At 43.1% G+C, this 27,754-nt stretch overlaps 1 protein-coding gene and 1 pseudogene across 5 annotated transcripts in view; one reads left to right on the forward strand and one right to left on the reverse strand.

Moving 5' to 3' along the window:
* LTBP2 (latent transforming growth factor beta binding protein 2) overlaps positions 1-27,754 on the reverse strand; it is a 189,620-nt gene that overhangs the window by 3,843 nt on the left and 158,023 nt on the right. For 4 of the 5 annotated variants that reach the window (XM_061611734.1, XM_061611732.1, XM_061611735.1 and 1 more), the window contains 15 exons: positions 25,750-25,875; positions 24,554-24,679; positions 22,088-22,210; positions 19,131-19,256; positions 18,338-18,460; positions 11,239-11,370; positions 10,220-10,345; positions 9,345-9,488; positions 8,340-8,531; positions 8,062-8,145; positions 7,143-7,271; positions 6,829-6,969; positions 5,851-6,018; positions 4,323-4,589; positions 2,981-3,133 (listed from right to left, as the gene is read on the reverse strand). In XM_061611734.1, the coding sequence (XP_061467718.1) occupies positions 2,981-3,133; positions 4,323-4,589; positions 5,851-6,018; positions 6,829-6,969; positions 7,143-7,271; positions 8,062-8,145; positions 8,340-8,531; positions 9,345-9,488; positions 10,220-10,345; positions 11,239-11,370; positions 18,338-18,460; positions 19,131-19,256; positions 22,088-22,210; positions 24,554-24,679; positions 25,750-25,875 (2,160 nt within the window). The remainder of the gene's footprint in view (positions 1-2,980; positions 3,134-4,322; positions 4,590-5,850; positions 6,019-6,828; positions 6,970-7,142; positions 7,272-8,061; positions 8,146-8,339; positions 8,532-9,344; positions 9,489-10,219; positions 10,346-11,238; positions 11,371-18,337; positions 18,461-19,130; positions 19,257-22,087; positions 22,211-24,553; positions 24,680-25,749; positions 25,876-27,754) is intronic. The other variant, XM_061611733.1, reaches the window with a different exon arrangement.
* LOC133378500 (5S ribosomal RNA) lies at positions 19,950-20,068 on the forward strand (annotated as a pseudogene).

The raw sequence follows: 27,754 nt of genomic DNA on the forward strand, positions 1-27,754 counted from the left end.
AACATTGGGATTTTGCAGCTACTACTGTGTTTTTGTTGATTTGACAAGTCACACAGAAAGGCATCTTAGGGATTCTCCACAGGCTAGATTGTAATAATATCTGATGAAGACCAGGTAAAAGGGACCTTGCACTGTGCAAAGCAAAACACACACACCCTTTTAATTTGGGGTAGCCAAGATGGTGTCCTCCACATGTTGACGGACTATAACTCCCATCATCCTTGGCCACTGCCTGTGCTGGATTCCAGCAACATCATGAAGGCACCATGTTGGCTAACCCTGCTTTAATTTTACAAGTTTGTCAAAATGGTTCTAGAGATTGGTGGGTTGACTTTTCCATTTATGGGCACTGATCTTTATGAGTGTCTTCCAGTGGGATATGTCTTAAGGCGGCGTTCTTCAACCTAGGGTCCCCAGCGTTGATGGACTATGTGTCCCATAATTCCTAGCTATAGGCTAAGATGGCTAGGGATGATGGGAACATCTGGAGACCCAAGGTTGAAGAATACTGTCTTAAAGCATGGCTCAGCAAAATCATGGCTGGCACTGCCAGGAGTCCTCCAGCACTGGGCTGCTTCAACCATTACAATAAGAAAAGAGGAATGGGTTGAAACATTTCACTTCTATCAACATCTACTCTGTTTGAGAGACATCTACACATCTCTGGTGGAAGCTGTATGCTGTGGAAATGTTTGTGGCTCTGTGCAGTATAACTGCGGGCTACACACTGTGATACGAAAAAGCATATACCTGCTTCATGCTACTAGGTAGAAGTGGGGAAGTGTTATTTTGCCCCTGCTTCTGCCACAGAATGTATGAAGGCAAAACCGGCTGACAGGGTCTCAAGTTCTAACTTGTCATTTGTGAGCCATTTTACTTTTGCTTTGTTGAGGGATTTGAAATATTTTCAGCTCTACCTGTAGTGTCATCTTCAGAGTTTCCCATTCAATTTTCCATACCTCAATTTTGTTTCCTAATTTGTAGGACACACACACACACACACACACACACACACACACACACACACATAACCCTTCCACTATTCAGGGCTGTTTGCTCTTAGTTGCAGTTCTAGTTGGTCTTCACTGCATGTGATGGAAGCAGCTGAAACCTCCCTGGCTTAGCACAGCCAATTATCTATATACCATGTAATTTATAAAGCAGGCACTGCCAGAATTTTTTTTAAGTGATTGTTTTCTTTGAAAGGGGATGAGCTGCTACTAATTTTTCTACAGCAAAAGGCTGTTCCAAAATAAGAAACAGTAACAGCACAATCTTATACATGTTGGTAATCTCAAAGTTCAATTATTGCAATGAGCTTTACATGGGGCTGCCTTTTAAAATGCTTTGGAACCTTCAATTAGTGCAGGATGTGGCTGCCCAAATGTTGACAGGTACCAGGTGAACACAGCATATAATGCTAATCCTATTTCAATTACACTGGCTTCTTGTTTGCTTCCGAGTCCAATTCAAAGGGCTGGTTTGGGATGCTAAAGCTCTTTATGGCTTAGGACCCCAATATCTTCTAGAATGCCTCTCCCGATATGAACCTACCTGGACCATTAGATCTTCTGAGGCTCTTCTCCAGACCCTCCCTCTCAGGAAGGCTTTGAGGGTGGTGACTAGGGAGAGAGCCTTTTCAGTTGTGCCTCCCCATCTGTGAAATACGCTCCCCAGTGAGGTCCACCTGGCACCTTCACTGACATCTTTTCAGTGCCAGGTAAAGACGTACCTTTTCCCCCCAGGCATTTGATAGACTAAGATCATGTTGTCTGTTATTAGGATGCTGCCAAAGCTTCCTGTGGCTATATGGGGGTGTTGTTGTTTTATTGTTTTATTTTTATAATATGATATATTTGTTTTGGTTTTAACACTGTTGTAAGTCACTTGGAGACCTATCAAGTGACTAATATATGTAATAAATATTAATGATGATATTTATTCAGACATGAGTTCAATGGGGCTTACTCCTCAGTGAGTGAATAGAGGATTCCATCCTAAGCAAACTATTTGGTTCTGAATTGTAGGAGTTGGGTTAACGTTTCTGTCTTCTTCAGTACCATAATAAGAACACACAGATTATGTGGGGGAAAGATTCACATAGAGGAAGCAGCACCCTAAAATAGTATTTCCTGAAGTTTTCCTATACAGTCCAAGTCTGCATTAAGCTATCTGCCCAAGTAGTTGCAGTAATGAAGGTTGCAACAAAAACAGATCCTGTGCCAGAAAAACAACAGTGAACACCATTTGGATTAGTGCCTGTAGAAAAAAGTATGATGCAGCCTTCGGTATGTGTGCTACCAGAATCTTACTGAAATCTACACAAAATATGGGCAACCATGTTGGTCCATAAGAAAAAATCCTCCAAAGTCCACAATTGGGTAATATACCTTTACTAGGACCAACCTAAAACCCAGAAAAAGTCACAAATATGTGGCAAGTTTCGAGTTCTCAAAAATTTTTCATCAGACAAGATGTTACACAAGTTAGAGGGTAGCTGAATGAGGAAAAATAATGAATATATAGAAAAACTTGCCTCAATGTTATAGCCAAGAGGTTATAGAGTCTAAGATGGATACTATAGGCTAAGTTCCCCTGCTCCCATCCCCCACCTCAGGTGCTAAGGTATTATTGTATTCTGGGATAAGGAAGAAAAAATGGCTGTTGCCCTCATTTCTTTAAGAAAACAAAGCCTGGCTTGTTGTAACCCAGTTCTGTCCCACACCTTGAAAAAAACCACAAGCTCCTGGGTGGGCAGGCAGCAGAAGAAAAGTGAAAAATGGCTAAAATATGGTTAACCAATGGCTTTGTAAAAAAAAAAAAAAAAAAAACACTCTCTCACATTTCTTTTTACTTCTTCTCTGCACCTGCCCAGGAACCTATGGTTTTATTTAAGTTGTGGAGACTTTCTGATTCAAAATTTTTCTTTCAACTACTACTGTACAACAGCTCTGTATTTCTGTAAGGTCTGGCAACTTACCCACACAAGCCATGAGTAGCAAGTCTAACTGGAAGCCATCAAAGCAGTCGCAGGTGTAGCCCTCCTGCACGCGCACACAGCGTCCATTATCACAACCATTCAGAATCCCACACTCCTCAGCTTGCAGTCCTTCAAAGCTGCTATAGTGTTGTCCTAGGGAGACAATGGAGCCATAAAACAGCGCAGAGTGGGACTGTCAATGTTTAGCCAGAAGAAAGAGCTTTTTTTTTTAAAGGAGAAACATGTCAGGAATGATCCTTTCAAGAGTACATAAGTATGCTAAATATATTAAGGACAAGTGTGGGTCAGATAAAAGATTTCATGGTTTGTGTATTTTCCTCTGACTTAGTTTCTTTCCCATTACACCCTTTTAACTATAAAAGAAAATATTTGTTTCATTTTAAATAATAAGGATATGGCAAATATAAGAACTAACCAGGAAGGAAGGCAAGGGGCAGGCAAAGAGGATACCCCTCTCTCCTTTTGCCCTTTTTCTTCATCCCCACCCTGATCCAGCTTAGGGAATCTTATGTGTGGAAGCAGCCTTCCACCTGCATACTATTCGCTGGATTAGGAAGTGCAGGTATAAATCAGACCACCATCCAAATGAAGATCTGGATGCACTTCCAATTTACTAACAGTTCCTGTTTCAGCAAGTTATGTGGGCGTGCATATCTCTTGGATTAGCACACCTAGCTCCATGAAGACAGCTATTACAGGGTCTCTGCTTGAGATGCGAAGTGTCTGACTTGCTCAGACACAGTTAATGGCTTGAACAGGTATCCCAAGACTGGTAGGGAGCTAACGCCAGCTGAAAAGTCCCCATCTTGAGAGGATGCAGCAGCAGATAATTCAGCCCTTGTGATGGTTTGGGGATTGAAAGGGAGTATGCACTGCTTCTGAGTTCAATTCTTCCCCATAAGGCCTATGAGCCCTCCCCTCCCTTTAGGCTAAAGGAAACCAAGCAGGTCCTAACAGAAGGTACCTCAGCACTGCTCCCTGCTGCAATGTTTGAAGGCAGCACAAAGGTGCCTGAGTTTTTGAGGGAGCTGGAGTAGTCTTCTTTTTCAACAAGAGCTAAAAATAAAGCCCAGGATTTTTCTGCATATATTGGGGGCTGGGCCTATTTTCGCACCCAGTGTATCTGTACATGGGGCATTCACTTTACTAATTAGGGTGGTGATACTGTGAATTGTCTGGGTGGGTATTAGCTCAAAGAAACTTTAAGAGGAAGTGGGGAAATGTCTGCCTACAGTCTGGTTATGTATTTGTAACTCATCCCTGGGCATTAGCTGATTTTTTCTTCTTCAAGTATTTACCAGTTTTTTCTTCAAGTATTTACCAGGCAAGTAGCGAGGAAGTGTCTGTGCTGGGCGGAGTTGTGGTGTTTGCAGGGATGGCCCATCTTCAAATCCATTGCTTTGTTCTCTGTTTGACGGGCTGGGGTCAAGTGCTCCATACTCAAGACCCAATTGATTGTAATAGGGTTCTAAATCTGGCCTGTAGAGTCCATACTGGTGGTCTTCCTGATTTGGTCCATATTCATAGCCAGGCCTGTCTCGGAGTCCAGCCTCACTCCTGGCAACATTGCACAGCTGAGCAAAATCCTCTGAAACAAGAAACAGAGAAAAGAGGCTAATAAAAAGACCATGAACCTTGCTAGTATTATGATAATCACTGCAGACCTTTCTCCAAGTCCCTCTGCCTTTTATGGCAAGGCAAATGGTAACTGAGGATAGAGCTTTTTCTGTGGTGGTGCCCCAGTTATGGAATGTTGTTCCCAGGAAGGCTTGCCTGTGTTTTTTTTTGTTGTTGCAGGTAATTATTTTTATTTGCCCAGGCCTTTTCAATATTTTAGACTTTCATTTCTGACAGCCCTCTATTTTATGCCAAGACTGCTGTTGCTGCTAGGTGTATACTGATGTTATAGTTCCTCTGTTAATCATTGCTAACCACTCAAAGTCTTATGACTGAAGAGCGATTACTAAATCTTTTCAGTCAATCACTCAATCAAATCATCATATTCTAAGGAAACCTGAATGCCAGACAATGCACAAAGAGCCACAAACTCATTAGGTTGGATTGGGATTGAGTCTAAAGTTTGGGCTAGGCAGAGTCAGCTGCACCAAATGTAAAAAGGTTCTTTAGTATCTCTTTGATTTGCCTATGACAAAGTTTATCAAGGGGCTGAGGAGAAAGCTTCCGTTTTTAGATTCAAGGCTCTTCCTGAGACACCCCTAGTGAAGAAAATTGAGATCTTCATAAATAACCCATTGAGATGGGATAAAATCATATCTGAGAGGCCAGGTAGAGTGGGTCATAATGTGTCTTTAATGTGAATTAGCTCAACAAATGCTTAGTTGTCATAAGTAGCATTAGATGTATTAAGTCTGGGTCAGTACTAGGGACGTGCTTGAATGCTGCCTGATTTGGTACAGAATTGTACATTAATTCACTTGTTCACTATTGTTGCGGATGGGATTTTTTTGTAGTGATTTTCCATGGCTACTTTTGGAAATTGATTTTTTTTAAAAGCCACATCTAAAATATTGGTATTGATATTTTTATCAATATTTCCATCAATTTATTGATCTTTCCTTTAAAAATAGCAATAACATCTATAAGTTCAAAAAAGTAACTTTTCCAAGCGCTGATATACAGTATTAATAATAAATTCTTATATGGGCACTGGACAGCTTCATTGTGGATGATTCGTTAAGTTCTTGGACACACTGAAGGGTCAAGTCAGTGATGTGGATCCAATTGCTCATATGCAAATTTGCCCAGTGGAAATTTTAGCTGAGGCCTCGCCTAGCTGTTGAAGACCATGCCCTCTCCTCCCCAATCCCAAGTGATTTTTGCATTCTCACCAGAGGATCTCGGGGGGCAGAAGGCACAGTCCTGACTCCAAGCATCTCCGTAACGACAGCAGCATTCTGTGTATGTGGTTCGTTGCCCCAGCAGTGGCTCACTACAGATGTAGTTGGAGACTCTCTGCCAGCAGATGTCCAAATGAATGTCATGTTCATCCACATCATCTGTCAATATAAAACACACAGAGAAAACCATGGGAACACAACAGAGGAAAGCAAGATGGCCAGAAGAGCAGTCTTAACCCAATTTCTGTGTTGGGCCATGTACCACTCTGCACTTCATCACATGACCTTTAATTCCTTGGCCTCACATAATCTCTACAGGAATTTTGCTTTTGCTTTGTGGCAGAATTTGGAATTGTTGTTGCAATATTGACCAGGGGAAGTAAAGCTGAAACTTAAAAACACCAGGGATCAATAGATCTTTAAGAGAAAAATGATATACAAGGAGAGGTTATGACTTACACAGAATGAAGATGATCCATGGACTGGTGTTGGAAGTACTATGCATGCTACTTAACTGCAGGAAGTCTTACAGCTCAGTGGTGCAGCTTATAGATTTAATATAGAAGGTCCAGGTCCACGAAATTAGTTCAGGGATGGAGAACATGTGGCTCTCCAGGTGTTGTTGGGACTACAGTTCCCATCATTCCCAACTATTGGTCATGTTGGCTGGGGCTGATGGGAATTGAGTTCTAACAACATTTGGAGGGCCACAGGTTTTCCCATCCTTGTTCTAGCTGAAACATATATACTGGGGTTGGGAAAATACTTTGCCTGGAGCTTCTACTATACTCAAAGTAATCAGCATTAGGCTGAATGAGTCATTGGTCCAACAGAGTATAACTAGCTCATATGTGTTAAAAAGGTGGCCAAGAAATGTTTAATTAACCACAATCTTAAATTCCTGTTGTATCAGAACTACAAAATCTGCTTTTAGAGGTAACTTTGCACTGTAGTCAGAACAGTGCTCACCTGCACTGTTGGAGATGTTGACGCAGCGGTTGCGGGTTGCATCTAGCACCAGGGGAAGGCTACAGAAGCAGTGATAGGAACCAGCTGTGTTGAGACACTTGCCATTTGTACACACCTCTTCATTTTCACATTCATCTAGATCTGCAGGCACAGATGTTCAGCAGAAAGGTTCACATCAGTAAATAAGACTGGTGAAAAATATTTTTCCCCAATCTGGTGTGCACAGAATTTTAGGCAATATGACACCACTACAAATGGTGTGGGCAACTCTACAAAACACAGAAAATATATCAAGCAGCCAGAAAGAGACTTACCAACACATTCAAGCTTGCTGGAGTCATAGAAATAACCAGCGTGGCAGAAGCATGTGTACCCTGGCACTGTATTCACACAATGTCCATTACGACAGACCTCAGGGCCAAACATTTCACACTCATCAGCATCTATGGAGAGAGAGATTTCCTCAGACAAAGAAGCCAAGCATCTAGGACCAACAGGGACCCTGCCCTATTTATTCTCAAGGGTGATGATTTTCAAATAATCTTCAGGGAACCCTTTTCACACCCAACTTGTCTGTGCTACAGATCCCCTGCTTGTTCTAGAGGACTCTTGGATACATTCCTAGTGCATATACATTTTATGTTTGGTGCTCTACCACAATTCAGCATCAGTTTGTGATTTTGTGTGTGTGGAGGGGAAGGCTGCATGAAAATTCACACTCATTTTTGAAAGTAATTTCCCCTAATAGTGCATATTTGTATGTTACCTTCACTGATTGCATTTTTTGTGTGCGCTTTCCTGTAATATACATACTTATGTATTCATTTTTTGGTTGAAGAACTGCATCAAAAAAAATTCAGAGCAATGCAAAAAATGTGAGCTTCCAGGATGCAAAGATATAGGCCTTCCAGGCCTCTATCTGGTCTCATAATTATTCAGGAAATGCAAATTTGGCAGGTCCTTGCAAACCAAACAAATTTCCCCCCCATCCTTAGTCCAGATTGTATGTGTCTTCATCCCACCCCCTTCCATGGTTAATAGCAGCTTGCAGAAGGAGGCAGTGGTCTGTGTGGGGAGGGCTGAACTTCTGCTCTCCCTGCAGCCCCCCCCCACACACCAGCTTTTTAGTCAACAGAAAAGTGGTTCAAAGTTCTGATCACAGATCTCCCTCACCATTCCTAGTCTTGACCTTCACATTCTTGGTGGAACTGGCAGAAAGAGATAAAGGTGTACCTGTGTAAGATGGCTGTCCAAAGATCAGTGTCCCTTCCACAAGGATATATCCCTTCCCGCTGGGACAAATCTCAATATAGTCCACTGGCAAAAACAGAGGAAGGGAAGAAAGAAAACATCCACCAGGACAGGGAGAGAAAGAGTAAGAGAGAGAGAGAAACAACAACAGAAAGCATATTATTATATAGCACAACAACTTGGACAGGGCAAACAAGGGTCTTCCCCCTCTTTGCCTGGATCTGCCAGAGAAGAAGAATGTTACAGGGAAAGTGTCTTACCTGAGCCAATGACAGGACATGGATGTGTCTCACAGTTGTCTCCCCAGGCCGCCCCTTCAGTGCAGCAGCATTCCTCTTTGGTGGTGCTATTGGCCAAGACACTGTCACAGAGTGGGATGTCACTGATATGATAGTAGCACTCCTTCCTCTGTGAGGTTCCAGGATGCAAAGATACAAGCGTTCCAGGTTCTCCTGAGATCAGAGAGAAAATGTAGTCTGTAATGGAGGCGCTCATTGATAAATTCTGCTGGGCAATTAAGTAGAACGTTTGGAGTTCTAGGAAAGTTTCTAAAGGTTCCATTGATGAAGGCCATCTGGCAAAGCACAGCACACTAAGGATTTTATCACGTAATTAATATTAGAATGCTCTCATCAAAACCTATTGAAAAAAGATAGCTGCAAACAAGCAGCATAGCAACAATCTCTACAATTCAGCTGCCCCCCATATGTGGATGGGACATCATGTGAGGATGGGACATGCAGAACAGCTCCCTGCTCCCCGTTCCATATATATACTATCTGGGGATGGGACATCACACTACTGGTGTCAGATCAGGGATGATAACAGTTTCAGTAAGAATTTACGTTTTTTAGGGCATACATTTGGAGCCATGCTTAAGACCTCAAGTTTCAGTTCACTATTCTTACATTATCAAAAGATTTTAAGCTGTGTCTTCTCACGCGTAGGAATCAATGCATTCCTGACTGCTTTTCCTCATTGAGCAAGATGATGACTGGTCAAGTATGTATGTGGAACAATATTCAGAAGTGAGGCCATCATGTGCATAAGAAATTCTTTCATGACTCAGACCACAAGACTCTCTTGAGTTTTCTGATCAGCAGATCACACTGTTCACGGGGCTTATGCAAGAAAGCCAAATCTAAATAAGAAGAACCTAGTGCAGTGCTTCTTTTTACACAAACCCATAAAAGGAACATGTGGTTTGTCTTGCTAGAACAGCATCTTGAATTCCGTCTTGCATTGCCCTACCCAGCAACGCTCACCCATGCCAGCTCGGGGGCGGCACACCCCGGCTGCCGTGTCATATTCCTCATGGTCACTGGGGCACAGGCACAGGAACGCACCGTCTACATTCTCACAAAGTGCAGTCCCACACACTGCAACCATCATCTCGCATTCATTCACATCTGCAAGACAGAAAATCTTATCAGTACTCCAAATCTTCACATTCCTTATTAAACATCCATATGGCCCCTTTAAAAGTTTTCCAACTTATTGTCTCTTATCTTCACAACTGAATATTGAAAATAAATTTGGCAAGGCTGTCCCAAGACATTTTGCTGCCTGAGGCAGAGCAGAAAATGCTCTCCCACAGTCAAGGAGCATAGCACCCAAGGCCAGTCAAGTTATTTTGGCACCTGAGGCAGACAATCCCACAAGCAACTCTTCTCTTCCCTAGCAGTAAAGGTACTGAATAAGGCTGAAATCCTAACCTCAATTACCTGGGAGTAAGCCCCACTGAATTCTATAGGACTTACTTCTGAATAAACATGATTAGGATTGCATTGCAATGAGTTAATAATGAATAATTTACAGCCCTTCCATAACATCCAAAATCAACTACCTGAGGCAGCTACCTCACTTTGCGTAATGGTAGGGCCAGCCTTGAAACTGAGCCCTTCGTTATTTGCTCTAAGAAATGTTAGTTGTTTCTGAGAATGTTCATTGGTTAGAGATGTGATTGCAGCAATCCTGTGCTTTAAAATATGGCTTGCAGTGTTACTTTCTTCATGTTGGGCTTGGAGTAAAATAAGCTTCCTGGAGTACAAAGGGATCTTGGGCCCATCTGTTGAGCTGCTGTCAGCATCCAGGACAAGAAAGTGACATGGAATTAGAATGATTGCCAGGTGACTCTTACCAATGCAGTCATGGCCTGAAGGTGAGTTTTCGTAGCCACGGTCACACAGACAATGGAATGAGCCATCTGTGTTGGCACAGAAGCCGTGAGGGCCACACAGTGTCTCATTGGCACACTCATCAATATCTGCAGGAAAGATGGGCAGATGAGTTAGTGGAAAATTCTTTTTTTAGTGAGGCAAACTCTACTCTTGCATCACAATCACAGGCTAGCAATCTTCTACTTCAGGGGTTCCCAACCTTTATGACTATGGGACCCCCTTTGTAAGCTCAAACAATTTCTTGACCCCCCCATGCTAATTGTAATTTTAGTCTCTGTTAATTAAAAAATGGTGTGTGGCAAAATCATATCTCCAAATATCACGCTTGCATGTGACAATTCCATACAAAAGTCAAAGCATTAGCTAGAGACTGCACAGAGGAGAAGTCCTGAAGCTGCTACACCAGTAACACCTGATGTTACTGAGGCAGGCAGAAAAGTCTCATATTAGCCAAGGAAGCTAACATTAAGGAACTGGGGGTTATTTTTAACACATGAAACAGTGTTATCTCTACTAGTGTTACTGTCATGCTGACTATTTCCCCTCATTCACAGTTTCCTCTTCCCCTTTCACAGCTACTACAGGACAGGAGTCCAACATCTACACTACTCCCGGCCCCTGGCTATATGATCTAGTTAGCAACAGATAGGGAAAAAGAGAGAGCGGCTAGCCAATAAATCCTGGCAGGCTGCTTTCTATTAAAGGCTCCTAGTACTGCAGTGCCTATCTCAAACATACTGCATACACCTCCTTCACAATCTTCTTAAGAGGAAAAGAAGCAAGGCAGTTTGTCTTACCACATTTGAAAAAGAAAGAAGCCTAGACTAAACAAAAGCACAAGGAGGCAGCAAGATCAATGCTTTTACCTTCATGTTGGTCAAGACTTTCTTATCCTTTCCCTCACCACTGAAGTCTTATGTTAGAGAGGGTCTGCCTTGCCTTTTGCACAGCCCAGAGTTACTTCAGGCATGGAACTTACCAATGCATTCACCAAATGAGGTATGATGGAAGCCAGGTAAACATCCCATAATGCAGTGGTATGAGCCCAAGGTGTTCTGGCATTGCCATGCACCACACACGGCATCCCCGTATTCTTCACACTCATCTAAGTCTGTCATCCAAGGCACATAATTTTTTAAAAAGTGGTTAGAAAGACAAATATAATAAGGGACTTTGTATCCAGAGGGGGTTGGGAGATAAAGAGAGCATGCAAAAAAAAAAAAGCCACCAGTTAAACAAATATACACACCCAAAGCCAAATGAAATCCTGGCAACAATGTGCATCACTTCTATGACAACTGGCATATTCACACCATACGTTTAAAGCAATTTAATGCACTTGGCTTCCCCCCAAGAATCTGGGGAACTGTAGTTTGTTAAAGGTGCTGGGCATTGTAACTCTGGATTGTATCCAACGTAGTGCTAAGTTAGGGTCTCATCAGCGCAAGGATTACCACTAGTGTACTGGGACTTCCCCCTCTCTTCTACTCCTGTGCACCTCTTAAATGTCTTCGAGGGATCCTCCTAACCCTTTGGAGCAGATTTGGGAGGCCATGGGGCATGCGCAGGGGGAGGAGAGGGGAAGTCCTTTTGCACAAATAAAAATCCTTGTGCTGTTGGGATACATTAGTTGAATACCACCCTCTGTGAGGGGTAAACTACAGCTCCCATGATTTTTTGGGGGAGGGGAAGCTATGTGCATTAAATATGCTTCAAATGTATGGTGTAGGTGTTAAAGTGCAACACGAGCTTCTAGCACAGTACTCTTCAACCTTGTGTCCCTGGATGTTGTCAGACTACAACTCCCATCAACTCCAGCTAGTTTAACTAATGGCCAAGGATAATGGGAGTTGCCCAACAACATCTGGAGACCCAAGATTGAAGAACAGTGTTCTAGCACAAGCAGAATTGCCCTCAAGCCTATCTGCCCGAAGAACCAAGAAGTATGAGGGTTAGAGTACTAAAGAGTGGCATCATGCCTGGGTAGATAAAACATCCTTACAAGGACAGACCATCTAAGGGAGCAGGAATAAAAGGAGCATTTCCCGTTTTGCTTGAGGCAAGGGCACTTGCCACACACTTCTATCAAATTAGCTACTTACACATACCAAATAGGAGAGGTTGAAAAGGGTTTCTCTGAAGCTGCTATTTGCATTAGGAGGAACACTTTCATTGGTGCCAATGGGAGATTTCCCAATGCAAATAGCAGCTTCAGAACAGCAATTTTCATCAGGACTGCAGCAGTGGAGAAAAGGGTTAAGCCTCTTATCCCTGGCTGCTGCAATCCTGATAATTATTTATTCCCATGCCTGCTATTTTATTATTATTATTATTACTCTTTATTTTTACCCCGCCCTTCTTCCAAAACTGGAACTCAGGGCGGCTTACAAATAAAAAACACACATAGGTAAAAAACATACAAAAATATACAATTAAAATAGAATCAAACTATTTGTAACATTAAAACCATGAAACATACACTTAAAATACTAAAACAATTAAAATAATTAAGAATAGGACCACAGAACAATACAACAGACCTTATGAGGTCCTATCTTAAACAGCTTCTAGTCCAAAAGCCTGTTGGAATAAAAAAGTCTTTGCCTGCCGACGGAAGGATAGCAAGGAAGGGGCCATTCATGCTTCCCTAGGAAGAGTGTTCCAGAACCTGGGGGCAGCCACCGAGAAGGCCCTATCTCGCGTCCCCACCAATCGCGCTTGCAAAGGTGTTGGGACTGAGAGAAGGGCCTCTCCTGAGGATCTCAACACCCGGGTAGGCTCATATGGGGAGATATGGTCTGACAAATAGCCTGGACCTAGGCCATATAGAGCTTTATAGGTCAAAACCAGCACTTTGAATTGTGACCGGAAACAAACTGGCAACCAGTGGAGCTGTCGCAACAAGGGGGTTGTATGGTCCCTGTAACCAGCTCCAGTTAGCACTGGCAGCAGCTCTTTGTACCAGTTTAAGTTTCCGAACAGTCTTCAAAGGCAGCCCCACATAGAGCGCGTTACAGTAATCTAAACGGGATGTAACTAAGGCATGCATCACTGTAGTCAAATCAGGCGTCTCCAGGAACAGGCGCAGCTGGCGCACCAGTCTTAGCTGGGCAAAAGCACTCCTGGCCACTGCAGAGACCTGGGCCTCCATGTTCAAAGCTGAGTCCAGGAGCACACCCAAACTGCGAACCTGTGTCATAAGAACATAAGAACATAAGAAGAGCCTGCTGGATCAGGCCAGTGGCCCATCTAGTCCAGCATCCTGTTCTCACAGTGGCCAACCAGGTGCCTGGGGGAAGCCCGCAAGCAGGACCCGAGTGCAAGAACACTCTCCCCTCCTGAGGCTTCCGGCAACTGGTTTTCAGAAGCATGCTGCCTCTGACTAGGGTGGCAGAGCACAGCCATCATGGCTAGTAGCCATTGATAGCCCTGTCCTCCATGAATTTGTCTAATCTTCTTTTAAAGCCATCCAAGCTGGTGGCCATTACTGCATCTTGTGGGAGCAAATTCCATAGTTTAACTATGCGCTGAGTAAAGCAGTACTTCCTTTTGTCTGTCCTGAATCTTCCAACATTCAGCTTCTTTGAATGTCCACGAGTTCTAGTATTATGAGAGAGGGAGAAGAACTTTTCTCTATCCACTTTCTCAATGCCATGCATAATTTTATACACTTCTATCATGTCTCCTCTGACCCGCCTTTTCTCTAAACTAAAAAGCCCCAAATGCTGCAACCTTTCCTCGTAAGGGAGTCACTCCATCCCCTTGATCATTCTGGTTGCCCTCTTCTGAACCTTTTCCAACTCTATAATATCCTTTTTGAGATGAGGCGACCAGAACTGTACACAGTATTCCAAATGCGGCCGCACCATAGATTTATACAACAGCATTATGATATCGGCTGTTTTATTTTCAATACCTTTCCTAATTATTGCTAGCATGGAATTTGCCTTTTTCACAGCTGCCGCACACTGGGTCGACATTTTCATCGTGCTGTCCACTACAACCCCGAGGTCTCTCTCCTGGTCGGTCACCGCCAGTTCAGACCCCATGAGCGTATATGTGAAATTAAGATTGTTTGCTCCAATATGCATAATTTTACACTTGTTTATATTGAATTGCATTTGCCATTTTTCTGCCCATTCACTCAGTTTGGAGAGGTCTTTTTGGAGCTCTTCGCAATCCCTTTTTGTTTTAACAACCCTGAACAATTTCGTGTCGTCAGCAAACTTGGCCACTTCACTGCTCACTCCTAATTCTAGGTCATTAATGAACAAGTTGAAAAGTACAGGTCCCAATACCGATCCTTGAGGGACTCCACTTTCTACAGCCCTCCATTGGGAGAACTGTCCGTTTATTCCTACTCTCTTTTTTCTGCTTCTTAACCAATTCCTTATCCACAAGAGGACCTCTCCTCTTATTCCATGACTGCTAAGCTTCCTCAGAAGCCTTTGGTGAGGTACCTTGTCAAACGCTTTTTGAAAGTCTAAGTACCAAGGGTCCAATTGTCTCCCTAGATGGTCTCCTGCTTTGAATGTATTTATAGAATTTTTTGTTGTTGGCTTTTATGTTCTTAGCAATGTGCTCCTCAAATTCTTTTTTAGCATCCCTTATTGTCTTCTTGCATTTCTTTTGCCAGAGTTTGTGTTCTTTTTTATTTTCTTCATTCGGACAAGACTTCCATTTTCTGAAGGAAGACTTTTTGCCTCTAAGAGCTTCCTTGACTTTGCTCGTTAACCATGCTGGCATCTTCTTGGCCCTGGCGGTACCTTTTCTGATCTGCGGTATGCACTCCAGTTGAGCTTCTAATATAGTGTTTTTAAACAACTTCCAAGCATTTTCGAGTGATGTGACCCTCTGGACTTTGTTTTTCAGCTTTCTTTTTACCAATCCCCTCATTTTTGTGAAGTTTCCTCTTTTGAAGTCAAATGTGACCGTGTTGGATTTTCTTGGCAATTGGCCAGTTACATGTATGTTTAATTTAATAGCACTGTGGTCACTGCTCCCAATCGGTTCAACAACACTTACATCTCGCACCAGGTCCCGGTCCCCACTGAGGATTAAGTCCAGGGTTGCCGTCCCTCTGGTCGGTTCCATGACCAACTGGTCTAGGGAATAGTCATTTAGAATATCTAGAAACTTTGCTTCTTTGTCATGACTGGAACACATATGCAGCCAGTCTATGTCCGGGTAGTTGAAGTCACCCGTTACTACCACATTTCCTAGTTTGGATGCTTCCTCAATTTCATATCTCATCTCAAGGTCTCCCTGAGCATTTTGATCAGGGGGACGATAGATCGTTCCCAGTATTAAGTCCCTCCTGGGGCACGGTATCACCACCCACAACGATTCTGTGGAGGAGTCTGCCTCTTTTGGGGTTTCGAGCTTGCTGGATTCAATGCCTTCTTTCACGTATAGAGCGACTCCGCCACCAATACGTCCTTCCCTGTCCTTCCGATATAGTTTATATCCAGGGATAACCGTATCCCACTGGTTTTCTCCATTCCACCAGGTCTCAGTTATGCTCACTATATCAATGCTCTTCTCTAAGACCAAGCACTCCAGTTCTCCCATCTTGGTTCGGAGGCTCCTAGCATTAGCGTACAGGCACTTGTAAGCAGTGTCTCTCTTCAAGTGTCTTTGGCACTTGTGGTTAGGCCTGTGGTAATTTTGCCCTTCTGAATTTATATCCTGTGCCCCTGCTCTCACAATGCCTACTTCTAGGCCTACCCCTTTTAAAATTTCATCATTTCTTTGGTTTTTATCCCAGGGGGGAGGTTTATTCCGAACCGGACCTTTCTCAGCTCCTGTCGGGTTTCCCCCCTCAGTCAGTTTAAAAGCTGCTCTGCTACCTTTTTAATTTTAAGTGCCAGCAGTCTGGTTCCATTCTGGTTCAAGTGGAGCCCGTCCCTTTTGTACAGGCCCGGCTTGTCCCAAAATGTTCCCCAGTGCCTAACAAATCCAAACCCTTCCACCCGACACCATCGTCTCATCCACTCATTGAGACTGCGAAGCTGGGCCTGTCTGGCTGGTCCTGCGCGTGGAACTGGTAGCATTTCAGAGAAAGCCACCTTGGAGGTCCTGGCTTTCAGCATCCTACCTAGCAACCTAAATTTTGCTTCCAGGACCTCATGGCTGCATTTCCCCATGTCGTTGGTGCCAACGTGCACCACGACCACTGACTCCTTCCCAGCACTGTCTACCAAACTATCTAAACGACGGGCGATATCCGCAACCTTCGCACCAGGCAGGCAAAACACCTTGCGGTCTACACGCCCATCACACACCCCACTGTCTATGTTCCTAATGATCGAATCACCCACTACAAGGATCCCTCCACCCCCTGGAGATATATCCTCGGCACGAGAGGATAGCTGCTCATCCCCCAAGGAATGGGTCCCTTCTAAGGGATCGTTTCCCTCTTCCTCAGCTAGATGCTCTCCTTCCCCGAGACCATCGTTCTCCATGATAGCAGGAGAGCTATCATCATTGGAGTGGGACACAGCTATAACGTCCCTGAAGGCCTCCTCCACACACATCTCTGCCTCTCTCAGCTTTTCCAGGTCCGCCACCTTGGCCTCAAGGAAATGAAGTCGTTCCCGGAGAGGCAGGAGCTCATTGCACCGAGAGCATACCCACGACTTCTGTCCAACAGGCAGATAGTCGTACATGCTGCAGGCGGTGCAAAACACTGGAAAGCCCCCACACCCCTGCTGGCTTCTTACCTGCATAGTTTTGTTTAAGGTTTATTACGTCAATGGGTTGGAGACTGCGGTTTAGTTGAGGTCAGGGAACAGACGGGCAGAGTGGGGGGCCCTGGCCTCCTCGCTCTGCTGCTTAACTCGCCTTGACGCTTTGTCAGCTGGGGCTCCCTCTAGCTCGTGGAGCAGGCTCCCTCGCTAGGGTGCTCTGACTTTATATGTGTGGCTGGTTCCTCCCAGCTACTGCTGCCAGCCAATGATGTGTTACTTGAGGCTGATGGCTATCAGCTGGGGCTTAACTCTTTAGTATTCTCTCAGGCTTCCTTCCTTCCTGAGCGAGGGGCGGGGCTGTTTAAGCTTTTGGCTGCTTTTAATCTAATCAAGGGGCTGCGCCTTCCAGGCAAGTCTTTTGTGTTTGTTGTTTTCCCACCTAGAACAGCCTGACCTTTCTTTAACCTAGGGAAACAGAGCTTGTGGTTGTGTTTCAGGAAGGCTGAAGCTGCCCTTTTTAGCAAGGACTGAGCTGACTCTCTCCCTGTATGTGTCGGTGGAGTTTCCTTTTCCCCCTTCTCTCCGACTGGAATTTAGCCTTATTTACAGTGTCCCCTGAAGCTTTCCTGCTAGGGTGGTGTTGAAAACTAGCTTTCTATGGCCTTCCTTCTCCTAGGATCTGTCTCCTAAGATATAGGTTCTTTCAGGATTTGGCTCCTAGCTCAGGGTGACCTTGGGCTGCCCTTATTACTTATTGCTCTGAGCTGTTTTACTTCAATTTAATAATGGAATAAATGGGAGCTACTTACCCTCTTTTCGCTCTGCTGCTTAACTCGCCTTGACGCTTTGTCAGCTGGGGCCTTGACGCTTCGTCAGCTGGGGCTCCCTCTAGCTCGTGGAGCTTGTGTCTTCAGGGGGAGTGTAACCCCATCCAGCACAGGCTGAATCCCTATTCCCTTATTTGCCTTTTGACTAACCAGGAGCACCTCTGTCTTGTCTGGATTTAATTTCAATTTGTTCGCCCTCATCCAGTCCATCACTGATGCCAGGCACCGGCTCAGGACCAGGGCAGCTTCCTTGGCTTTAGGTGGAAAGGAAAAATAGAGTTGGGTGTCATCCGCATACTGATGACACCGAACCCCAAATCCCCAGACAACCTCACCCAGCGGTTTCATGTAGATGTTAAATAACATGGGGGACAAAACTGAGCCCTGAGGGACCCCATATGTCAACGGCCAAGGAGTCGAACAGGAATCCCCCAGCACCACCTTCTGGGTTCGTCCCTCCAGGAAGGAGCCGAGCCACCGCAACACATTTATTTGCATTTAACATCACTCTAGTTTACCCTGATCTGTAGAGTTTCCTCCTCCTTCAAAGGTCAGCTCTTACCTATGCAATCATCTGTCTCCTGGGAATGTCTGAAGCCAGTTTGGCACAAGCAGCTATAAGAGCCTTCTGTATTGAGGCACTGGCCACGCAGGCACCTGGACTGGTCTGCACACTCATCTACATCTGGTGAAGAGAACATAATACAACATAAAAAGCGCCAAAAAATGGACAGCTTCTTCAAAATAACCTGGAGTGAGGTTGAAACTGGAAGGCAGAAGATCAAGGACAGAAGTAGGAAGGATTGACAATGAGTGATAGGTGGGTTCAAATGAATTAATGTTATCCTAAATTGGAGTGGGGCCCAATTAGATCATTTGAATGGGACTCTGATGTCTCACAGCCACAGCCTTCCAAACCACCAGTCATCCCTTCCTCAAACTTACCTTTGCTAGTGGGGACACTGGGAGGGGGGCCTCATGGTAGCAGGTGCATCCCTTGACCCTGGGAAGTGCCAGGAACTTCATTTCCCATCTTCCTTGGGCCCATGGATTCTCCTGAGCATTCTCAAGAGAGTGTCTAGGCTTTAAGTCCAAACTTTCCAGTGCCACATGGTTTCCCTGCTACTATCCTATCTCACCAGGGAAAGGGGGACTAGCAGCGCAGGGTTCGTGATGTTGAATCAAGCTACTTCTAAGCTGAGCCTAAACTTTGAAGAGAACTGGGACCAATCTGGAAGGGTTAAGGGAAGGAGGGTCCCTTGAGTTTTCATTTATGACTCTTCTCCTGTTATAAGATTTGGCGCCAAGAGGACAGAGGAACAAACCTAAGGTTATTCTAGCTTCTAGAGTCTTACCTTGGCAGCTAACTCCACCACCAGCATTTGAAAAACCAAGAGGGCAAATGCAGAAATAGGATCCATGGCTGTTCAGGCACTCGCCATTGGGGCTACAGATGCCACTGTCCAGGCACTCATTCAGATCTACAGGAGGGCAAAGATAGTTACAGCCAACTTGCTCAGACCAGATGCTACTGAATATTCTCACTGTACTTTTTTTTTTATCAGCCCTTACACATAGCCTTATAAAGAGCAATTGTCCTTCCACTCAGTGGCAAGGTTGTCTATATCTCCACCCAGTGGCAAGTATCTCCTGACACTTATGCCAGCCATATATATTTTGTGTATGGAAGAGACATTATTCTATAGAAGCTTGTAAGAGTTTACCACAAAGAAAAATGCATGTTGGGCATGGTTAGCTTGATTGTATGGAAATGCCCTTATTCAAGAGGATCTTCCAGGAATCTCTTACTCAACTTGCCCAAGTTAGGAATTATGAGAAGCTTCCCTACTTAATCAGTTTGTGCCAGTCAACTCACCAGATTTGTTCAAGCCCCACACCAGAGATATTTTAGTCAAAACTACACATATACTGCTTTTCTGTGGATGTTACACTCAAGTACGACAAAACAAGTAAAAACAAAAAATATGTCAGCAAAACATTGCTTTCTATAGAATTCCCCTATAAAATAAAATTATGAACAATAATAATGAAGTTGTAAAGAATACAAAAGCATAGGGTGATATTCAATGCTAGTTCTACTCAGTGTAGACCCATTGAAGTTAATGGACATGACTAACTTGAGATCCTTAATTTAAATGGGTCTAGTTTAAGCAGACCACGCCCATACTACCCTGAACAAGCCTGATCTCATCTGATCTCGGAAGGTAACCAGGGTCAGGCCTGGTTAGTACTTGGATGGGAGACCGCCTGGGAATAGCAGGTGCTGTAGGCTTAGAGAAAGGCAATGGTAAACCACCTCTCAATACCATTTAAGATGAAAACCCTATGAATATATCCAAAAAGATTCATAGAGTCGCCATAAGTCGTAATCGACTTGAAGGCATATAACAACAACAAAGCCTGAATAGGACTTAGTTGAATCCAATCCACAGGGTTGGATTCCAAGTGCCCTTTCTGCTAACTGAAAGACTCCTGCTTGCAGAAGGGACTGAAATCCAATGGATTCTCCCTTCCTCTGCTGCTCCCTCTGACACATTCCATGCTGTTCTGGAGGTTCTCCCAATGCTCTGGAACAGCTTTTCAGGAGACACAGGGGACTTGAGGAGTTGGCAAAAATTGCCTCCCTTTCCTCCAGAGGAAGCATCCTATGAGCAGAGTTTCACTCATGGGAACTCTGGATCCAACCAGAATTAAACAGAACACAGAATGAAAATGGGGCATGAAGAACAGGCTCACAAACATAAGAACAGCCTGCTGGATGAAGCCAATGGCCCACATAGTCCAGCATCCTGTTCTCACAATGCCCAACCAGTTGCCCACGGGAAGCCGGAAACATAACCTAAGCATAAGAGCTCTCTCCCCTTCTACGGTTTCCAACAATGGTATTCAGAAGCATACTGCCTTCCACCATGGAAGCAGAGCATAGCCATCATGGCTAGTAGCCATTGATAGCCTTATCCTCCATGAATTTGTCGAATCCTCTTTTAAAGCCATCCAGGTTAGTGGCCATCACTGCCTCTTGTGGGAGTAAATTCCATAGTTTAACTATGCACTGTGTGAAGAAGTACTTTTGTTTGTCTGTCCAGCTTCACTGGATGTCCACAAGTTCTAGTGCTATAAGAGAGGATAAAAACTTTTCTTTGTCCACTTTCTCCATGCCATGCATAATTTTATACACTTCTGTCATGACACCTCACCTTTCCTCTAAACTAAAACGCCCCAAATGCTGCAACTTTCCTTTATAGGGGAGTCGCTCAAACCCTTGTATCTTTTCTGATTTTTTCCCAACTCTACAATATCCTTTTTGAGGTTAGGCGACCAGAACTGTACACAGTATTCCAAATGCAGTTGCAGCATAGATTTGTATAATGGCTATACGTGGTCACACTATAGATTTGTATAATGGCATTATGATATTGGCAGTTTTATTTTCAGTTCTTTTCCCTAGCATGGAATTTGCCTGTTTCACAGCTGCCACACACTGAGTCAACATCTTCATTGAGCTATGAAGTCACATGATGAATATAAAAGGGGAAAGGGGTAAGGAAAGGGGAAGATGTGACAATTATTTATTTTGTAATACTGAATGTTTGCTAAATTGTTTGTTTTTGTCCTTTTTGAATGCATTGGTTGCTTTGTAGACTGACTTCTTTCCCCTCCCTCAGTGTTTTGTATTTTGATATTTTGAATGTTTATTGTAAGCCGCTTTGGGCACAGCTCACTGTAGAAAAGTGGCATATAAATAAACTCAATCAATCAGTCAATCAATCTACACTGAATGCACACACCTCAGTTAAATGTCAAAGGTATGTGAAAATAGCTGTTTTGAGGGGTTTCTTTAAGAGCAAGGGATGAAACCGGACTGGGTCATATGGAAATCTGAGAGTGTCTCTATCTGATCAAGTAGAGATGAACCCCTTTCCCAACCTATTCATGCAGAGGGCAAGGAGAGTCATAGCCCACTGTTCAAATTAAAGAGAGAGCAAATGTGTTTTTTTTGAGAAATGTTCAAATTATTTTCTCAAACTTTTTGTTGCAAGCATGCATGGAAAGAGGAGATTGCATACTGTCCCAGGCACAGGCTTGGAGCCCCTCTTATCTATCACTCAAGCTTATGTAACCATTTCTTCCTGAACACTGGTAAGATTGGCTTGCACCAGATCCACATGGACAGGAATGGGGACTCCCCAAAAGATACTGTATGTCCTTCTTTCCTTCCCTGACCTAATTGTGAAAACATGGCTAAATGGGAGTAGAATGGGCAGATCCATCCTTGAAGGATCTGTCATACCTTCACATATGGTTCCATTGCAGAGCTCAAATCCAGGCCGACAATGACACCTGTAGGAGCCAGGTGTGTTTAAGCACTCGCCTCCTAGACAGTGTGTGTTTGGATCTTCACATTCATTAATATCTGTCCAAACAAAGGAGGACATGATTAATTGTACAGAACAATTTGAACCTATTATGGGAAACTGCAGCACTTAAGCAAGGAGGGGAAGAGCACAGCATATAGAAAAATGAGTCCCACATAGAGGAATTATGAAAACCTAAGCTTTTCAAAAAAGCTGCAAAGAAAATACCTCTGCAGAGCACCTATGCACCAGCTATAGCAGAGGTAATTTATGTTAGTCAAACCCCAGTTCATATTAAAAGCATATTGTAAATTCTTAGGAAGGTAACAATCATACTTTCTTTCTGTCTGCAGTGATCTCTACAGTGTTGTCTTTGACCCACATTCTGCTGAGTGAGTGACATTCTCCTCTAGGTCAGTTTAGCCTCTGAAGGAATTCATAACTTTCCCCAGCCTGTCTCTCACCCAGCTGTCTCAGCATCAGTCATAGGGGAACATTCAAATGAAACAAACACATTTTTAGTCCAGTAACAGAATGGAATATGTATTCCTTCAACTTCCTCAAGGATATGGATTTCCCCACCCCCATTGTGCATCAACCAATTCATAAACTAAGTAAAAGGACTTCTTTCTTTCCTTATTAAGGGACTTTTGACAGTTCCCCAATAAGTGGTCCTGTATGACACACACATCTTCATAAAAATACATATTATTATTATTATTAGGCGTATGCCTAAGGTTATTAATAACGGCATGCCTAAAAATAGGATTCCCTAAGGGGGAAGAGCTGCAACCCAGTGGATATGATTCCTTACATACAGAATGTCTCTGGTTCAGTCCCTGGCATCTGCAGGTAGGGCTGTGAAAAACTACTGCCTGAAACCATGGAGAGTTTCTACCAGTCAGTGTAGGCAACACCAAACTAGATGGACCAATAGTCTGACTCTAAGGCAGCTCCCTATGTTCCTATAATGTGTGAAGTGGTCTGTAGTAAAATGACCAGTACAGTAGAATTTTCCTTCTGTGAACTGCAGTTACACAGATCCACTGGATATTCCCTTATATGGCACACTCATCAATGTCTGCAAAGACTCCAGAGAAGACAAGTGTAGTCATTCAAATAGGAATCTTATTTGTCCAACTGTAGATTATTTTTGTTTTTGATGCCCTTGCACCATTTGAAGAACAAAATATACCATATCATGCACCCTGTTCTTGTAAACATGTGAGTTCCTAATTTTAAGCAGTTGAGTTCTGTTGATTTTATTGAAGCAATGTCCTTCAGTTTCAGAGAATCATGGGTGTGTGATTTATTATTTACTTACATAGTGCCCAGGTTTGTACTTTATGCTTTTCACATGTGCAAGGCAGATGTCTGCAAATGTTATCAGTTTTTATAGCTCCAAAAACAGGACGATCATAAAAGGAGCAAAAACGAACAGTAGGAAAAGAAGATAGTTGGCCTTGATGCTTGTATGACAATTGATTTACCCCTGTCCCTATTTTCTAGTTTTAGTCCTATTTCAGAGAGGCAGGAGAATATCAGTTTTATTACTCTTAATTGTGCAACTGCAATCCTAACTCAGCAAGAGACTTTTATTTATTTATTATCCATACCTCCTTTACAAAACAAATTGTTCAGGGCAGTTGACAACAAAAAGCGATTCCTCTTTGCTAATTTTCTTAATTCATCTTAAGAAAATAATAGCAAATTTGAACCGGCCTATTTACCAGCCAAGAGTTCACCTGCATTTGCAAACACTTTATAGAGTTGGTTCTCTAAGCCCCTTCCCCAATGTTCTCTAATTAATTGTACATTCACTTGGCTTTGTTAATATTTTGTCCATTTTTATTTTATGTTGGTATATTTATATCTCTTGTACCCCAGCCTAATTATTCTCCCTTGTTTGTTTTGACACTCAAAATTCAATACCCCCACCATTACCACCCATTCCTAATTTGTAGCTTGAAATCACTAGACAGGTTTGTCTCATTTAATCTCTCTGAATAATTATGTACTCATCTCTTTCACTCCCTTGATCCATTTTCCTTTTCTCCTCTGAATTGTCCTAATTTGAGCTAATGGAAGTTAGCTGTGGAGCTGCAACCAGTTTGTTAATGAATCTATTAATCTCTGCCAGATATTCTCAACCCAGATATTCCCAAACACATTAGGTTGCTAGTGCTCAGGCCTTTTGTGAATGGTAGTATGGCTAGAGATAGAAAGAAAAAAGGATCCATGTGGCATCAGGCACTGTCCTGGGTGATGAATCATACTGGCAAAGGGAAGAATCAATCCAGATCAAAATCTCTGCATGTCCTACTACTATACTGCAAACAGGTCTAATTTGTGACAAGTGTTACATTCATTCAACCAGGCACAATAAAGTCCAGTATCTTTACCTTCACAAGTGAGCTTATTGGATGATAGTATATAGCCAGTGTCACAGGCCTGACAAGTGAAGGAACCCTGGGTATTAGTGCAGATTCCCTGAGGGCAGGCCATGCGTGAAACACATTCATCAATATCTAGAGGAAAAAAACACTGTCAAAGATGTAGGATAATAGTCAAGATCATCTGCCCAAGGAAAACCTCAGGAAGTTCCTTCCTATCATATATTACCTTGTCAGCAACCTCTCTGAAGCCCATCTAAAAGAAGAGGATTCTCAGTCTAAAGCTGACAGAAGCTCATTTAAGCTTCTTCAGCTCAAGTCTAAGGGTCTTGTAGGTGCCCTGCCATTTGAACTGTAGCTGTTGGTTGTTCTGTTCACCCTTGTGACTGAAAGGCAGAAGTAGATTCCAAACTAGTCCAATTAGACTCTAAAATGGTTGCCTAAAGCTTGGATACTGCTGTCCCAGAGTGCTTTCCTCCGGAGAAAAATCTTTAGATCCAGTCTGAAAGAACACTAGGACAGTCACTTGATGAGAAGTGGAGGAAGTGGGCAGAATGAGTAAACATATAATAATAACCTTGCTAGATTAGACCAATTCTAACAATAGCCAGTCAGATGCCTTTGAAAGCCCCCCTGCAAGAGTATGAAGATGATGAAAATTGCCAGTTATTTATTCCTAGCACCTGGTGTTGAGAGATACTGTCTCTGCATTGAAGGAAGTTCTATTTAGCTAGCATGGCTAACACATAATATGAAGTATGCACAGAATACGAAATACTGACTAAACATTACAAAGAGAACAAAACATGGCAAAACAAATAATCCATTATCAGCAAAGTCAGGGATGGAGAAACTATGGATCTTACATTGCAAGGCTACAACTCCCATCATCCCTGACCATTGGCCGTGCTGGCTGGGGATGAGGGGCATTGTAGTTCAGCAACATCTGAAGGGCAAGAGGTTCTCCACCCAGCTAAGGGAATCAGATTTCAAGCTTTAGTTTCACAGCAGTCTATAAACTCTGTAAAATAGAAATCAATTACTCAAATCAAAATCCTCATAGAAATGAGGTTGTAACAATAAGGACTTGCTTTGGGAGGAAGGGCAGGATATAAATTTAATTAAATAGCAAGAAGAAGAAGAAGATAGGTTGGGCCAATGTGCCACTATTTTCCCTGCTCATCATGCCTGGCCACAGAATATACCTTCACATGTTCTTCCATCCCTTGATGCAATATATCCAACGCCACAAGCCACACAAGAGAAGGAACCCTCAGAGTTGATGCAGAGTCCTCTAGGACAGGCGTTATGGGTTGCACACTCGTCAATATCTGTAACAAACAAATCAGAGAGACAGGGAACAGAGTTTTGGTCTAAGGGCAATGGACAGTGAACCTGACAGATCAACAGTAAGAAAGGCAAATAATATCTGCACCGAACTTCAGCAATTGGTTTCTAGTCAGAAAACTATACTACAGCCAGAAGGGCTAAATGCCTAAGAAGGCCCCCCAATAATTGTACACAATATTACTTTGTTGTCATAGAATCCAATAACAGTCATAATTAAGAGCTTGCTATGCTTACAGCATTCTCCATTGTCTGTCTCCCCATAGCCATAGAAGCACACTGCATAAGAAAACCTCTGGGAGCACTTTGTGTCATCTTGACACACAATGCCAGCAATCAAAACCATAGGAAGCTCTCCAGAGGCATGTGCAGAACTCGGTGCTGAATCTGACATCCAGCACAATGAGGAGTGAAGTAAGAGGACTGCAAAGGCAGAGGATGGAAGCTATTAGATATCTGCCTGTGACATATCTTCAACTCCCTGCTAATCACTTATTGTTTATGAACATTCCATCTATGTAGTAGCATTACAGCTAATATCAGGCAAGTAGAAGGTCAGTTTGTTGGGGGGGGGGCTTGAAGAGGAGCTTGTGTTGTTGGCAGACAAAAGGTCCAGAAAGTCAAGCTGGGCTAGATTTTACATAATGATTCAAAATAACTAGCCAAATTTTGTCTGCAAACTTTCATCTTGCTATTTCCAGATCAGAGACGTATCCTTTTCCTGTTCAACAAACCAGTAGCTGTTGTTCTTGCTTACACTTAGTTTGATTCTTCTTGAATCTTCCTGGCTATTGTCTCCCTGGATCACCTGTCTTGCTACTGCTATTTCCCCCTCTACACTCTGCTAAGCGCTTCAGCTTCAGTCCTGGTTCTGCTTCACCTCTTGTTCAGCCACCTGGCAACTGGCCTGCCTACAGTGCCCTAGCTACATCCTGATTTGCAGCCTACCACCAGGTTCTTGTAAGAGCTGATTGCTTTCTTGGTTCTAGCCCTCTGACCAAACTGGCTATTTTACCTCTCTAGCTTATGGCCTGGCTTTTTATTTATTTTTTAAATTTACATTCTGCCCTTTGTCAGAACCATTGTCATACTGAGTTCATGTTCTAGACCTAATCATGACAGCCATGTCCCAACTTCTGATTCTGCAAACATACTCTGTACAGGTCTAGAATATATGTGCATGTTGAATATATGCATGATAACAAAAAACCAAACCCATTAATACTCCATCAGTGTTTGTTTTTTAAACACAGAAAGAAACAGAGGTGGTGAACAGGGTTAGACACTGGCCTTACTAGTTCCTGCCTGTGCTTTAATCACAGGGCTGGTGTGGGCCATTCATATAGATGAACAAGGAATGTTTGTAGTGCCAAATCCCATAATAAATCAAGGGAAGTCAGGAGCTGAGTTAGGGCATTGCCATTTAGGGCCCTTACCCACATATTAAAAATGTAAATGCATTGCCTTCAAGTCGATTCCGACTTATGGCGGCCCTATGAATAGGGTTTTCATGAGGCTGAGAGGCAGTGACTGGCCCAAGGCCATCTAGTGAGCTTCATTTTATTTATTTTATTTTAATTTATTTATTTATTTAATTACGCTTTTAAACCGCCCTATAGCAACAAGCTCTCAGGGCGGTGTACAGCAAAATAAAACCACATTTAAAAATGAACAAGTGTGGATTAAAACATACAATCTAAAACATATTTAAAAACAAAATTAAAATACGAATAAAATAAAAATACAGTTACAGTTAAGTTTAAAATAAAATTAAATTTAAGTTTAAAATGCCTGGGCGAAGAGGTAGGTTTTTACCTGGCGCCGAAAAGATAACAAAGAAGGCGCCAGGTGTATCTCATCTGG

Source organism: Rhineura floridana, chromosome 2 (assembly GCF_030035675.1).
Source record: "Rhineura floridana isolate rRhiFlo1 chromosome 2, rRhiFlo1.hap2, whole genome shotgun sequence".
In the NCBI taxonomy this organism is placed as follows: Eukaryota; Metazoa; Chordata; class Lepidosauria; order Squamata; family Rhineuridae; genus Rhineura; species Rhineura floridana.